This window comes from Vipera ursinii (assembly GCF_947247035.1).
Source record: "Vipera ursinii genome assembly, chromosome: 5".
In the NCBI taxonomy this organism is placed as follows: domain Eukaryota; kingdom Metazoa; phylum Chordata; class Lepidosauria; order Squamata; family Viperidae; genus Vipera; species Vipera ursinii.
Genome location: NC_139518.1, coordinates 23151838 through 23167014, shown reverse-complemented (window position 1 = coordinate 23167014; position 15177 = coordinate 23151838). Strand labels below are relative to the sequence as shown.

General features: G+C 35.3%; 1 protein-coding gene across 1 annotated transcript in view; it reads left to right on the top strand.

Annotated features, from left to right (window-relative positions):
- Positions 1-395: 395 nt before the first annotated feature.
- Positions 396-15177, top strand: part of LEKR1 (leucine, glutamate and lysine rich 1) — a gene marked incomplete at its 5' end in the record, with an annotated part of 46135 nt that continues 31353 nt past the window's right edge. Inside the window, 5 exons of the mRNA XM_083364877.1 lie at positions 396-404; positions 1143-1357; positions 5522-5641; positions 6347-6522; positions 7900-8085. Coding sequence (XP_083221003.1) covers positions 396-404; positions 1143-1357; positions 5522-5641; positions 6347-6522; positions 7900-8085 — 706 coding nt within the window. The remainder of the gene's footprint in view (positions 405-1142; positions 1358-5521; positions 5642-6346; positions 6523-7899; positions 8086-15177) is intronic.

Genomic DNA, 15177 nt, shown 5'->3' with positions numbered 1-15177 from the left:
AAATTTCCATAATTTCTGATTCCTTTTAGCCAGGATTAAAGATATGTTTCTGTCCCCTTACTGTATGAATGTCTCTGTGGTTCTATTTTTTTTTGGCCATCTTTTCCTGCTTTTTTATGACAACTCACAGGTGTTGAAACTAGACAGAAGACTAGATTGTGTATTCAGTATAGAAATTGCTTTTCCTATTCCAGCTCATCAGCATTCTAATTAATACTGCCACTGAACTGTAGATTATCATAGCTTGTAATAAAAATAATAGGCCTACAAAACCTATTTAATTTTATAAAGAACAGATTTCTGCACAGATATTCTTTGATACTCATAAGAACAGATGTTATTTCTATATAGATCTTAACCTAGTTACTTTTTTTGAAAATAACAAATATTCCACTATGTCAAGAGTAAATATCTGTGATTTTCATTTTGTCCCCTAAGGACATTATATCCATTTGGCCCATTTGGAGAATATAAATTTTGCCTAAATTTCCAGGGAGAATGGTAAAAATGATTTTGTGAATAATTCAAGAGTAGATTATTTTGTACTTTAAGGTACGTTGAACCACACATGTTAGAAATTCCATCCAGTATAAGTAATAATAAAGAATTATACAATTGTAACATAAAGGGACGCAGTGGCTCACTGGGTTAGGACGCTGAGCTTGTCGATCAGAAGGTCGGCAGTTTGGCAGGTTGAATCCCGAGTGCCGCATAACAGAGTGAGCGCCTGTTACTCATCCCAGCTTCTGCCAACCTAGCAGTTCGAAAGCATGTAAAAATGCAAGTAGAAAAATAGGGACCACTATGGTGGGAAGGTAACAGCGTTCCGTGCTCCTCTGGCATCTAGTCATGCCGGCCACATGACCACGGAGACGTCCTCAGACAAGCGCTGGCTTCTTCGGCTTTGAAACGGAGATGAGCACTGGCCCCTAGAGTTGGAAACGACTAGCATGGATGTGCGGGGGAAACTTTACCTTTACCTATACAATTGTAACTTCAGACTCCGTGCTGAAACATTGGTTGTCCACCACTGGAATAATGTGCTAAGTGGACATTATTCTGAATCCATATAAAAAGTTGCTTTAATTAATTTTTTTAAAGGATCAGGGTTTTTTTTTCACATGTTGCTTATTTTTTTTTAGATGTCCCGAGATGAAACAAAATGTAAATATTGTGGAGTCAGTTATTTGGTGCTTCATGAATTTAAGCTACTGGATGAGAAAGTAAAAGCAATGGAAAAGAAGATGAAGTTTTATGAGGGCAGTGTGGAACGGGAGAAAATACTGCAAGAAAAACTACAGTGTCTAAGTCAAGATTTTGAACAATGCACAGCAGCTAGTGAATCAAAAACAGAAAGGTTGGAACTTACTAGCCATTCTTGCTTTTCAAATTAATATGTCTATTAATATCATTCGGAGGCAAGCATGCTTTAGCTCTTTTGCCAGATTTAGCTTGCATTAGGTATAATTTCCAGATGAATTCATGTTAATCAGTCATAGTTTGAGCTACAATTTATAAGCCACTATTTACTTCTTAAAGAAACAAGTGTAATATAAGCTGTGTTATTTCCAGTACTGAAATGATAGCTTAATATGATGCACAAACCAGACAATTATAATTTATAAAACATGCTTTATAATTTGGTTCATATATAATGAAGCCACCATAGTTTCTTCTGTAAACCATGGCTTAATATAGTGCATGAACCGCCATTTTGTTTATCATAATAAGATATGGATGTAACTCCGTTACAACATCAGATTCTAAAATAAACTTTTGATGATAGAGAAGATTTGCTATCCCATAAGCAATAAAAGTCCAGAGTGTACAGAGCACTTTATTTTTTTTAGCAGTCCTTAAAACATGTCTGTAAAGTAAGATTATATTATGAATAATTCCTCAGATTGCCTTTCTAACCTAATTCTAACGTAATTTCTAATTCTTTTTTTCCTGGAGTATGTTAGGTTGCTATCTGATTTTTAAACTTAATTTAGCTGCTTTGATATCTTAATCTAGAGAAATAATACCATCAAAAATCTTTGAGGAAGCAAGAGAGAAATAGCATAAATTTACATATCATTGACTCTGCTGTGTGCATGCAAAACAGGAATTGCAGGGCATTAATATGTAAAGAAGAAAAATTATAAATAATAAATAAGTTTTGTATACATAAGATAAGAGGTTATTGATCAGTTTTCTTGAATATTCAGTATTGCAATTCCAAGTGTTCGAATAAGGTGTGGACTTTTTTCCAATTCTCAAAAAAAAATAACCAGCTTGAAAGTCTTTGATGCAAATAATACATGAAGCTTGTGTTAAAAATATTGAGGTGAAGAGGTGATGGGTATAAAAAGAATTCGGGAAAGAAAGGGGCAGATGGTAAGAGATAAAATAAATGTGGTTGAAGCTGGCTAGCAATGGAGGGTTTGTTTGTACTTCCATTCTCAAAACAAACCTCTGATTACATTCATAGTAGTTGGATTAGATGGTGAAGCATAATAAGAGTTTGCATATCTTGAAGCCATAGTGGGATACTTATTAGCTTTTGGTTGAAATACTTTAAAACTAATGAATCTAAAGATAATTTAAGACTGATTCAGTTATGGGCTGGATCAAGTTGAAGACAGTCTTATTGGGCCTGGGGCACAGTCTGATGCTTCCAGAGCATGTATTGCACAGTGTTAAAGTGGGGGCAGGAGTTTAGAATGCATATTGGCTTCTCTGATGTTTCCATTTCATTATTCTTGTCTCCCCTCACACCACCCCCTTGATTTCTCCTCTGTTGAGTGTATAACCGTATTTTGGCTGTGATAACAAGATTTTCAGCTTCACAGTTTATGCAAAATGTACAAGTGCCGAAAAGATCACCATGTTCTTTTTTTTTCTTTTAGCTTCTGCAATTAATTAGCCATGGAACTTAGGATGTTTTCATAATTCCACGTGTTAAATATTATCAGTGCAGCCAAGATTTTAGTTCAGATTTTGACGAATAAAATGCAAGCGAAAGAAACTACCTGTGTTAGAAATTTTAAGAAGAATTCATTTTAATTAATGCTGATTCTGCCTAAATAATAAAGACAATCTAGTCTGCTTGTGCAGGGGCCAAACAGATGCTTATTAAATCAGGAAATGAATACAGTGGTAATAATTTGATAGCTTTTCCCACCAATCTGTGTTCAGGATGTCTCTGATCCTGGAGGTAGTGCTTGGCTGTGATGGTGAGGGTTCGTGCATATCGTCATAAATTTATCTAGGACATAAGTCACTGCATGTATTTGACATATTGTGAGCATGTTGGAGAAAATGGCTACCATTATGATTTGTCTGATCATAATGATAAGATAATATTTAGCTACATTTAAGACAGGATGTTTTTCAAGCCTTGATGCAGCTAGTTTATCAGAGAGAAATGGGGTGAGACAAACAGAGAAACAACAAATTGTAGATTAGAGTTATAAAAGATGCTAAATAGTAAAAATACATGGAAATGAAATTTCAAGGAAATTGTTAATCAACAGGACATAAAATGTCAGACCAATAGGACAATTTCCATGGGATAGAGATAAACAGAAAACAAGCTAACTGCAGATTCCTATTAATTTCTGTGGTGAGAACGAAGGAGCAGTAATAGGAATGGAGGAGCAGTAAGAGTTCCAAGTCTAATATTTTGTGACTGTGTATTCCATTAAGGGGATGTCTTTGCAAGAAATTTATAAAGGGACTAGCCTTGAAATGGACTACTTGCTTGATTTGGAATCTGTTCTCAAGCATCAATTATCCAGTACAGAATAAAGCTTTGCAAAGATTTCTATGTTTGTTGGAACTCAGTTGGGTGGAGCATAGAAGGCTGAGAACCCCTAGCATTCCTTGAAACAACAATTTCACCTCTATTTACTAGAAGGCAAAGTAGTAAATATCTATCTGCCATTCCCCACCGCCTCCATTATGTTCCTATTGCTTCTTTACTGATCTGTAGGCACTAATCATTTTAATGTTTAAAGACTGTATTTTCAGTAGGTATACCCAAGGTATGAAAATCAGCAGAAATATAGCAAAGTGCTGTAAGTGGATGATCATTTTAGTGACAATGGCAAAGGCATCATTTCATACTGCACTGGAGAAGGCAATAATAAACCACTCCTGTATTTTTCAAGGAAATCATGTGGATAGACAAGATAAAGTGATTGTCAATCTATTGCTAGATAAAGGGCCTCTTGAGTCAGATGCCACTCAACATACTGAAAAAAAGTTGAGAATCTTTCAGAGTGCTAATTGTGTTTTTGATACAGTTATATTTATTTCCGGACTATTAGTTGCTGATGTTATCTGAAGCTGCAAAGGCAGAACTACAGTTGGAACATAGAATGTAAGAAGCAAGTACATAGGAAAACCTAACACAGTGAGATGAAATAAGTTAAATACATATTGGTATCCTATTGATACCAACTGATACCAAAAGGTATCAATTCTGCCTTTTGATCCGTTTGATTGCTTGTTTGTTTGTTTTTGCCAGTCATCTCACTGCAAGGGTCCGGGTGATTCACAGCATCAAAATAAAACTATGTATTACGTATATATACAATATATACAAAAATATATAAAATCACAATAAAAATGTAATAAAAATAGAAATTATAATTAAAAGTAAAAGATGAGGAGAAAAAAGTTGGAGAAAACAGAACAAAGAAGTTACCGAGGGAAAATGTACTAAAGAATAACACTGTTATCAAAAAAAATATTTTAAATGACAAGCTGCCTAGGCTCTTGTTTCATGCATTCATGTGTTCATAAAGAAATAAAACACTATTGCATCATTTGATTATTTAAAGATGCTACTAATTGCTTAAATATGTTAATAAGAATATGACTTTTCTAATTAAATGGGTGATATTTTAGGAAATTTGTAAAGGATATATTAAGAAATTCTGAAATCTTGGGCAGGGGGACTTATTAAATGTAACGTTGGAACCAAATATTTAGCCAAGGAATATACTGTATTCATTTATTAGCACTGGTGTCAGCTGTTTTTTAAGTGTGAGCATCAGGCTTCATGCTGTGAAATATTTGTAACTATATCAAAATTGGAAAACGTATAAATAACTATATATCCACATTACATCGCAGTATTTAATGTCTGAAGTGCCTACAGCTTGAACTCCAGACAGTTCGTTGTGCTCTGCTGTACAAAACTGCTTGCACCCTGTCATTTTGATTTACTCTGCAATAAGGAACTAGTTATGCTCTAGTTATTATAACATACTTTGCACATGTGTAAGAGATTTAATTTACAAGCACGTTAACAATTCTGTACAAATAGATGCTCAAAATGAAGCCTCCTCTTTTTCTTCATTTAGCAAGATGAAGTAATTTTCTGATCCTCTATTAAGGATAAATAGTCCTAACTATGAGAAAAGAGGCTTTCCTTGAACAGAAGGGCATCATGGGATCCAAGGCAGGAATTAATGATTCTCATTACTTTTTTTAGGTAAAAGATTAATACTATATGTTTTATTTCTTTCAGAATAAAAGAATTAGTTACAGAACTTGAAAATAAGGAAACTGCAATAGAGAATCTAAACAAACAGTTGAGAAGCTTACACAAAGAAAAGGAAGATATATGGAGACAGTCACAACTAGTTCAGTAAGAATTCTCACATGAGGTCATTTGTGGGGGAATTTATTTTCTAATAAAATTGTTGGTCTTTCTGTCTGTTATCTACCTGAAAAATCTGTTTTCTTGGTAATTTTTAAAGCTGTATTAAAAAAGTTATAGTAGTATATACAAAGATATACCGGTAAGTGTAAATTCAGATTTATTGACCAAACTAATGGCCCAATGTTTTAAGAATGTGTAGGCAAGATCCTGATTTACCAATAGTTCTAATGATTCATAGCATAAATATATCCCCTTCCTGCACTGAATGTCATAGATCAGGGGTCCCCATCACCCAGTCTATGGTATGCTAGAAACTGGGCCATGGAAATAAGTAAAGCACCATCTGCGGGAAGCAAGCAGCATGTGAAACCACGCCCCCTCCAGTCCACAGAAAAACCTCTTCCTACTGGACCAGTCCCTGGTGGTCCCCAAAAGATTGGGAGCCGCTGCCATAGATCATTGTATTTTCTTCTCTTTTATGCCAACTTGAAAAGGAGATAAGTCTTCATTGAACAACAGGAATTTCTTTTGCTACATAAATATTTATCTGAACTTGTGTATTTGTGTTAGAAAATTATTTTCCTTACATTAAGATTGATTTAAATATTGATTTAATCTTTCAAAGAAATATAATTCGAAATATTATTTTGATTTTAAAATCATAACCATTTTTTCTTCCTTTTTTGGCAGGAAAACATTGCAACAACATAAATTTATCCGAAAGAAAACCTTTAATCTTATTCCCTTTATCAGGGGAGAACTAAACAAGCTTAAAGAAGAAATACTTGGTTTTCTCAAAGAATGGATTTCACTAAAAGGAGAGATATTTTTACAACTAAAAAACATTAATAAAATAGGACTGGCAGGTAGATTATCAAAGCAAAGCTTTTCTTAGCATGTTCCACTTTCAGACTGGATTTACAGTTCACATATATTTTATTATCAAGGCAATGATACATTGAATTGATACTTTGTTCTCATTGAGACATGGTTATGGTACTGTATGGTGTGGGGATTAGAAAAATATTTTCCGTTCCCATTTTGATGCAATTTACCAAAATCAGTATGATTCTTGACATAATTTCATTTCTCTGAATTTTGGGTTACAGTTTTTGCTTTAAAATGCACATAAAAATGTTTCTTATGTAAAGTGCCACTGGAAGCATAAATAATAATGACATATCACACAAAAATGGATAATCTTGGAAAAATTAATGGAAAAGCATATATATTAAGAAAACAGTTTTAGGATCAACCTGAAAAATATGTGGCATATTTTTCAGGTTGAAAATTGATCTGAATGTTAACTTGTAATTTTTTTCAAGACATTAACATACACTTTAGCGTACAGTGAATACTATTAGGAGATATATTTGACCATTACCTACGTATTAGGCTGCAGGGTGAATTAATTAAGTTGACAAAGTCTTTACAGGACTTTTATCAACAGTATATTGCTTGTAACATTTAGCTTTTCACTATGAATTAGAGAAGATTTGAATAACAGAATAACAAGTGTTGGAAGGGACTTTAGAGGTCTTCTAATCCAACCTCTTGCTCAAACAGGAGACAATTCCAGACACATGGCTGTCCATTTTTTTCTTTAAACCTGCAGTTATGAAGCACCCACAACTTCTGAAGCCAAGCCTTTCTACTAATTAATTGCTCTCACTGTCAGAAAATGTCTCCTTATTTCTAGGAGTAAATCCATTCTTTTGTTGTTAGCTGCGAAGTCATGTCTGACCCATCGCGACCCCATGGACAACGTTCTTCCAGGCCTCCCTGTCCTCTACCATCTTCTGGAGTCCATTTAAGCTCATGCCTACAGCTTCAGTGACTCCATCCAGCCACCTCATTCTCTGTCGTCCCCTTCTATTGCCCTCAATCTTTCCCAACATTAGGCTCTTCTCCAGTGAGTCCTTCCATTCTTTTAGTTTGTATCAATTAACTAGATGGCAAGTTGAAATAATTTTAGCATCCTAATAACTACAGATACCCATTCTCTTTTCTTATAGAATACATATCTGTAGTAGAATATCCGTGTTTTTGTTTGTATCAATTAGTTGAAAAGTTGAAATAATGTAGTATCTTAATAACTACAGATACCTACTCTGTTTTCTTATAGAATAGTATAGCAACAAATAAAGATGTTTTTGGATAATATTATGAGAGTACATAAATGTTATAAAAGTTGTAGGATGGATACATCTATATTTTTGTTTTGGCCTTTTATCACATTTCAGAAGTATCCGGTTTGAACAAAACTTTAGGTGAATGCCAGAGGAAAAATCTAATACTTCAGGAAGAGGTGGAACACCTAAGAGTGAAGTCAGATGCAGCTGCACTGGAAGCTAAGCAACTTCAGGCTTCTCTTTTACGGGAGAATGAATTACAAAATAAATGTAATGAATTACAAAAGAAAATGCAAGGTAAGAATATGGTGTTAATTTTTGAAAAAGTGAAGAACAGTATATTTTGAATACATGTATAATTGCAGTAGGTACTCTATAATGGAAGTAATGGGGAACTGTAAATTTTCTATTATGTGTATAAATGTACATGAACCACTGATTCACGCAATCCCTGCATCAATATATTTTTGCATAGCTCTAACGAAAGGAGTCACTTCATTTTTAAAGTACCCAAGGTTCACATTTTTACCTCTATATGAACTACAATTTCTTTTAGTTTGAACAATCCATGGTTGAATTATATTTTCAGATTCTGCCTTATTTTAAAACCCACAATTCCCAACTTGTCATCAGAGTGCAATTTCCAAATTAGAAACTCATGCTTCTTTTCTCATAGCGATATAAGAAGAAAGAAAAGTCCAGCTCACAGTTCCCACATGTAGTGGGAAATCATTGTCTTTCTTTACATCTCAATGCACCCAAACAACATTAAAACTCACTTCATATTTGTCTTTTACTAATCTCCCCATGTGCACATATATGCTTATTTTCTTTGAAATTTTATGGGCAATTATTTCCTTAATAAATAATGGACTTGCAAAATGATATATATACACTCAACTGCTTCATCTTATTTTTCAGAAAAGGGATATAGTGTCTTGAAAGGGATTATAAAGAGATCTGTAGCCTTTTTTAGGAGATATACAAATAATTCATGTATTGTATTTTTTGGGATCTCAAATGATTTATTTGCAAGGAGTAAGCAGTAGGTGAAAAAAGTATATTGTATATTCAGACATGCACAAACATACTACAGTAACCCTGAACAGCAGAAAAAGGAAACAGATCATCTATACAGCATCTTCCAACAAAATGTATATCTACACAACTTCGTCAAAGTGTCTGACCACTCAACCCAATATAGCACAACCAAAACAAGCCGTAAAAAGGATAACACAGCCATACATCAAAAACCACCAACAGACTATTACAACTACATGGAATCACTGTAGCAAGTAAACCAACTAAAGCCCTTCAAAATATTCTACATAAACCAAAAGACCCAGCAGTCCCAGAAGAAAAAAACCAGGAGTCATCAATAACATATGGTGTAAAGACTGCAACACCCACTATGTAGAACAAACAGACAGAGGACTGGCAAATGCATCCATGAACACCAACTAGCATTAAAACCCTTTAATTTCAATGCATATGGACAGACTTAACCATAATTTCAACTGGGAAACTGTGACCATCCTAGACCAAGCCAAGTCCAAAAACTCTAGAGAATTCTTGGATGCCTGGCACTATGACAAATTGGCCATCAGTAGACATATAGATATAAACAACATCTACATACTGTTGTAAAAGAGACGAATCAACAAGCCAAAAAGGGAACAAAAAGACCAAAACATCTCCCACCAGCAATCAGATGTACATAGATTAACACCAAGTTTAAGATCAGACCAGCAATAAAAAAAGAATACTCCAATCAAGGAACTGTCAAACAATCTAACAGTAAACAGCCCAACCAAAGAACCTCCAAGATCACTCCAACACTGACAGGGCAAGCCACTAGAATATATATTGACAGCAAACCCCATTCCTTAATAGCACTGATGATGCTATATAGTTGGGGTCATGAAACATCTGCAAGAAAACAACCAAGCTCAGAGAACACCATAGATCTCTAACATCTCTTGCCTGTCACTTCAAAGTTTTAATGGGTATCTCTAGAGAAACACTCAAAAGAAGGTGATAGTGGTTTTACCGTACAGGGTAGGATATCGGAACAATTAATGGTGCACACTTTTCTCCATATTAAACAATTCATCATTGCCATGCCTTGCTTCTTTAAGATCATAATATATATTACTTTTCTTTTTCAGTATTCAAAGTACTTCATGTATGGTTGCAGTGTTCAAACTGTATGGTCCAGGAATGGATCATTCCAGTGTTCCCCAGAGTACAATACTGTACAGCCAGTCTGGCAGACCATGGATCATTTCTGAGGTCAAAGGAATCACTTGCAAAAATTGCCTCCAAAATACCCAGATCAGGAGAAAAGCAGTGTTCTACAAAACACTGGAATGTTAGATTTCTGGACCACAGTTTTCCATTCAGCTAGTTGTAATCTTTATAAGCACTTTATAAAACATTTCAGTATTTCCCATATTGGACAGATGCCTAGGCTTGTTTAAAATTATCTAGCTATGTTTTGGCAGAATGTAGATTCAGACCAGGACTCCCTGATTTTTACTGTATTTATCCAACAGCAAAATAAGGCTCCACTGCATTCCCCCATAATTATTGGATAATTGAGGTTATCGATAATTAATTTGTGGATTGGAATACAAGAACCTTTTAAATGCAAAGTAATGAGCATGAGATGTTTTCAAAGAAAAACAAGAAAATCCAGTTGCCTCTTGAAAAAGCACTTTTGGGACATTATTTTACTTCTTAGTGTACTCAATGGGTCCTTCACATTATAGAAGTAAGATAAAATGAATCCAAATGAAAGATGCATGAAACATCATTCTGAGTCCTACCATCTTCAGCAAACCTACTTTGACCATTTTTTATTTTAATGGGTGGCTGCTGCAATACAAGAATTGGCAGCACCTACTGACCTTGGCTAATTGCCCCTATCCTAATCATAGTTAGATCTGTTCAGTATTTGGGTAAGAGACAATCAAGTGTATAGGTTAGACTGGGGAGCTAATGAAACGTTATGGGAAAAGACTATGGTTTTATTTATGTATGATTTTAATTTGTGAAGCCACTCCCTCACCATCCACTCTTGTGACTCATTCAGAATTAAAAATAGTTTAAAAAATTGGAGAACAATTCTACCAAGGAAAACAAACTCAGTTGATTACATCTATATAGCAGATTCATATATCACTTAATAGGCAGTAGGGCCAGGGCTAGATAGACCTCAAGGGGAGGGGGATTTTGTTCATAAGATCAAGTACAGAAAAGGCACACCTCCTGGGTCTTCTTAGATGACATTGTTTTATTGACAGGATCTGGCGCATGCAAACTCCTTCAGATTTTAGAAACAATTGGAGAAAGACACTTCAGTAAATATCTTAGTGACCACAAATGTCCATGTGAGAACTTGAGCTTATTCAAGAGAATCTTTATCTTCCTGCTGCTTAGTTTAAGTTGCCACTTGTTTGTAAATATGGCAATAATGCCCTTGGACAAATTATCTTAGGTAGAAAACTGTGTAATCATGTAACACTATTCATTTGGACATTGTGACCAAAATTTAAAAAGAATGGAAGCTGGGCTGTTCAATAAAGTCAAACTATACTTGGATGCACAGGGACACGGTGGCTCAGTGGGTTAGGACGCTGAGCTTGTCGATCAGAAGGTCGGCAGTTTGGCGGGTCGAATCCCGAGTGCCGTGTAGCAGAGTGAGTGCCTGTTACTCGTCCCAGCTTCTGCCCACCTAGCAGTTCGAAAGCACGTAAAAATGCAAGTAGAAAAATAGGGACCACTCAGGTGGGAAGGTAACAGCGTTCCATGCTCCTTTGGCGTCTAGTCATGCCGACCACATGACCACGGAGACGTCCTCGGACAAGCGCTGGCTCTTCGGCTTTGAAACAGAGATGAGCACCGGCCCCTAGAGTCGGAAATGACTAGCACGCATGTGCGGGGGAACCTTTACCTTTTTATACTTGGATGATGACTTTTTTTTTAACCTAAGCCATCTTGTGATAATGCATTTTGTCTCAAAGAATTGTATTTTTATTTTCACTCCAGAATGGCGATTTTTCTTCTCCAGTTTTCATAAGGGAGGAATGTTCCCATAAAATATGAAGAATTTCATCCCACACAAACGAAACATAAAGAGAAGGACAAGTTATCCTGTTTCCTCCACTTCCCACCCCAACCTATTTTATTATTGCACCATACAGAAATCTCAATAATTCCTACTGACATTATGGGGAAGTAATTCACAGATTTAGGATTTAACTAAGTTGGGAAAGGTGGTCACATTTTTTTTCTTCCTATGACATCCCACTATTCTTTGAAGTTTTAAGCAGTTAACTGGAAGTAATTCTAACTTGTATTTTAATGAATGAAAGCTATGAGGTAATTTAATATGCAGATTCTACCAATTACATTCCATTAAACTTATCAATGTACTAAGTAATAGGCAATTGTATTATGTTTTGACTGACAAGCTGAAAATTAAGATGTACTATTTGTTCCCACTGAAATAATTTTAAATTTTCAAGCATGAAAAAACTTGTTTTTTCCTAATCTGTCTTTTCCTTCTTTGAGGTCAGTATGACCAGAAAATTAGTAAAATGAATTCCTGTTTTCCCCCAGGAAGAGCTCAGTGCTCTCCTATTTTCAGTAAATAGAAAGACACTATGACCAGCAGTGGAGCAATTAATAATAATAATAAAATAAACAGAATTCCTTTTGAAAATAAAAAGGGCCAACATACCCAAATGCATTTATCCACATGGGCAAATATATATTTTAATTTGTCTTTAAACTGCAGTTTGTCTTTAATTTCAAAATGATTTGCTCCTGCTGAATTAAAAGATGTGAACAAGAAGTATTATTCCATGGAATATAGTCCCAAATAGGAGCCAGTCACAGCAATTTCCCTTGCATAACCTATTTATTGATACTGCATGTAATTTTAGAAGAATCTAATATATGTATTCAGTATGTCTGTGTAAAAAAAATGTGCATTTCTGAGAAAGGGTTATTTAGTTTCTGCTTGAACACTTCTCAAGAGGAGAAGGCTGAAAATGAAATTTCCACCTCTCTGGGTAATTAATTCCACCGTTGACCTGCCCTTAATGCTAGGAAGATTTTTCTAATGTTTGGTTGGAATCTGCCTCCCTGTAACTTGAACTGATTTATCTATATCCTGCATTCTGAAATGATGAAAAGTAACTCTCGACTGTCAGTCTGTGTACTTTTTCAGATATTTGAAGAATGCAATCGTGCCCGAACTCAGTGCCCTGCTCTCAAAATTCAACATTTTCAATTCCTTTCAATCTTTATTTTGATCATTGTTACTGCCTTTATTTGAGCTAATTGGTCCATATAGCCCTGGCAGTAGGATCAGGGCAGATGAAAATACATTTTTACCATGATTTGGAAGGAAGCTTCAAATTGGATAAAGCCAAAAATTGCATTTTCTTTTAACAACCATGTCACATTGTTGACTTATATTTAACTTGTGAACAACTTCAGTTCTAAGTTCCCTTTCACATTTTCTGTTACAAAGCCAAGAATTCTTCATCCCATAGCTGTACATTATATTTAGATTTAAATTTTATTTATATTTATATCATGTGTTTATTATTTTTACAAATAACTCAAGGCAGCAAAAATCCTATTTTCCCCACAACAGCCCTGTGAGGTTAGTTGAGCTAAGAGAGAGTGACTGGTCCAAGTCACCCAGCTGGGCTTTCATGGCTATGGCGGGACTAGAATTTGGTCTCCTGCTTTCTAACCTGATATTTCACTTCCATCTTATTGAAAGCAAAACTATGTCCACGACATTCCCATAATGCATTAAGAAACTACCTTATATAGAGAGAATAAGCTTAGCCTGATAAGACATGTCTTTGGCAAATCCATGCTGACTTCTAGTATTCATCGTTTACAAAGTGTTTGCAGATTGTTTCATTACATACTTTTTGACTCATTGTTAACTATATCCTCCTTTTTCTGATTTGATGGTATCTGTTTTCCCCCATTTATCAGCAACATCTCTATAATAGTGGATAATATTAAGAGAGTAGCATTAATGTAATACATTGTCCCATTAAGCCTAGCCCGTACTACTGAGGCCGGCAGAGAGGGCCAACTGCGGATCCTGTTGGAATCCTAAAGGAAAGCCTTCTCTGCCGCAGCTCCTGCCCTTTGGAACATTCTGCCCTCCAGGGTGAGATCTGCCTAAAGACCTGGTTCTGCAAGTTGGTCTGGGGACCCAATGGGCCAGTTCAACTCTGGCTACTAAATCGATAGGAGACTTCATCGATGGAGACTTCACCTCCCCCCTCCACTCTCTGCTCCCACTTGTCCATCTTTTTTTTTAACTAATCATATGGATGTGTTTTCTTTGTTTTCTTTTTCCTTGGTTATTTTATTGTTCTATTTTACTTTCACTTTGTTTAAAGTTCCTTTTTATTTCTTCATCTTTTTAATGGTTGTGAGCCACCTACAGTAGCCCCGTGGTGAGATAGGTGGCAAATAAATTTAATAAAAAGAAAGCAAAGGTAGTCCCAATAGTAATAGGCGCCTTTAGTGCACTCCCAAAGCAACTGGAGCACCGCTTGAACTCCATCATTATTAACAAATTCATCATCAGTCAGTTGCAAAAAGTGGCTTCACTCAGAACAGCTTACATCCTGTAACAATATCTATAACATCATCAGACATCTACATCTCCCTGTCCCAGTTCCTTAGAAAGGACTTGATAGGTGGATTAAAATGCCAAATCCAGTCTAAACATCTGGCTGACTGCAATGAACCATAATAATATAGATGCATAATTATAGCCCTTCTCAACCTGCCTCTCTCTAGATGTGTTGCCACAGCTCTAGAACACTGAGGATTATGGGTATTGGAATTGCATGCGGAGATTGTCACTTTGGGCAAAGTAGAATTTGTGGAAACGGTCAGTATAAGTAAACTTAGGAGCACTTGTGGGATTTGCAATAACACAGGTTTTGATTATTTAAATTCTATTACTGTGCAATTTTAAGAAATGTCATCAATGTATTTTTATTGCACAAGTTAAAACAGGTAATTTTCTATGTTTGACAAAATCCTATGACACATTAATTCTTCCATCTGGATTATCTATTATGTCATACTGAAACAATTACTGAAATGTGTATCGAAATCTTTTTATATAACTGCTCTTTGCATGTTGAATGCAATTTCTCCATAAATGTAGTTTACTGAGAAGGTCAGCTTTTTGATGTACAAGAGTTCCTTTGAAATTATTTTTACATTTGATATGATTATGTGGAATCTCTCCCATGCCTATAGGAAAAGGGTCACTGTGACCAGTTGTGTTATACATTTTTGACATAATCTAAAGTTGTGCTTTTTGTCATTGCC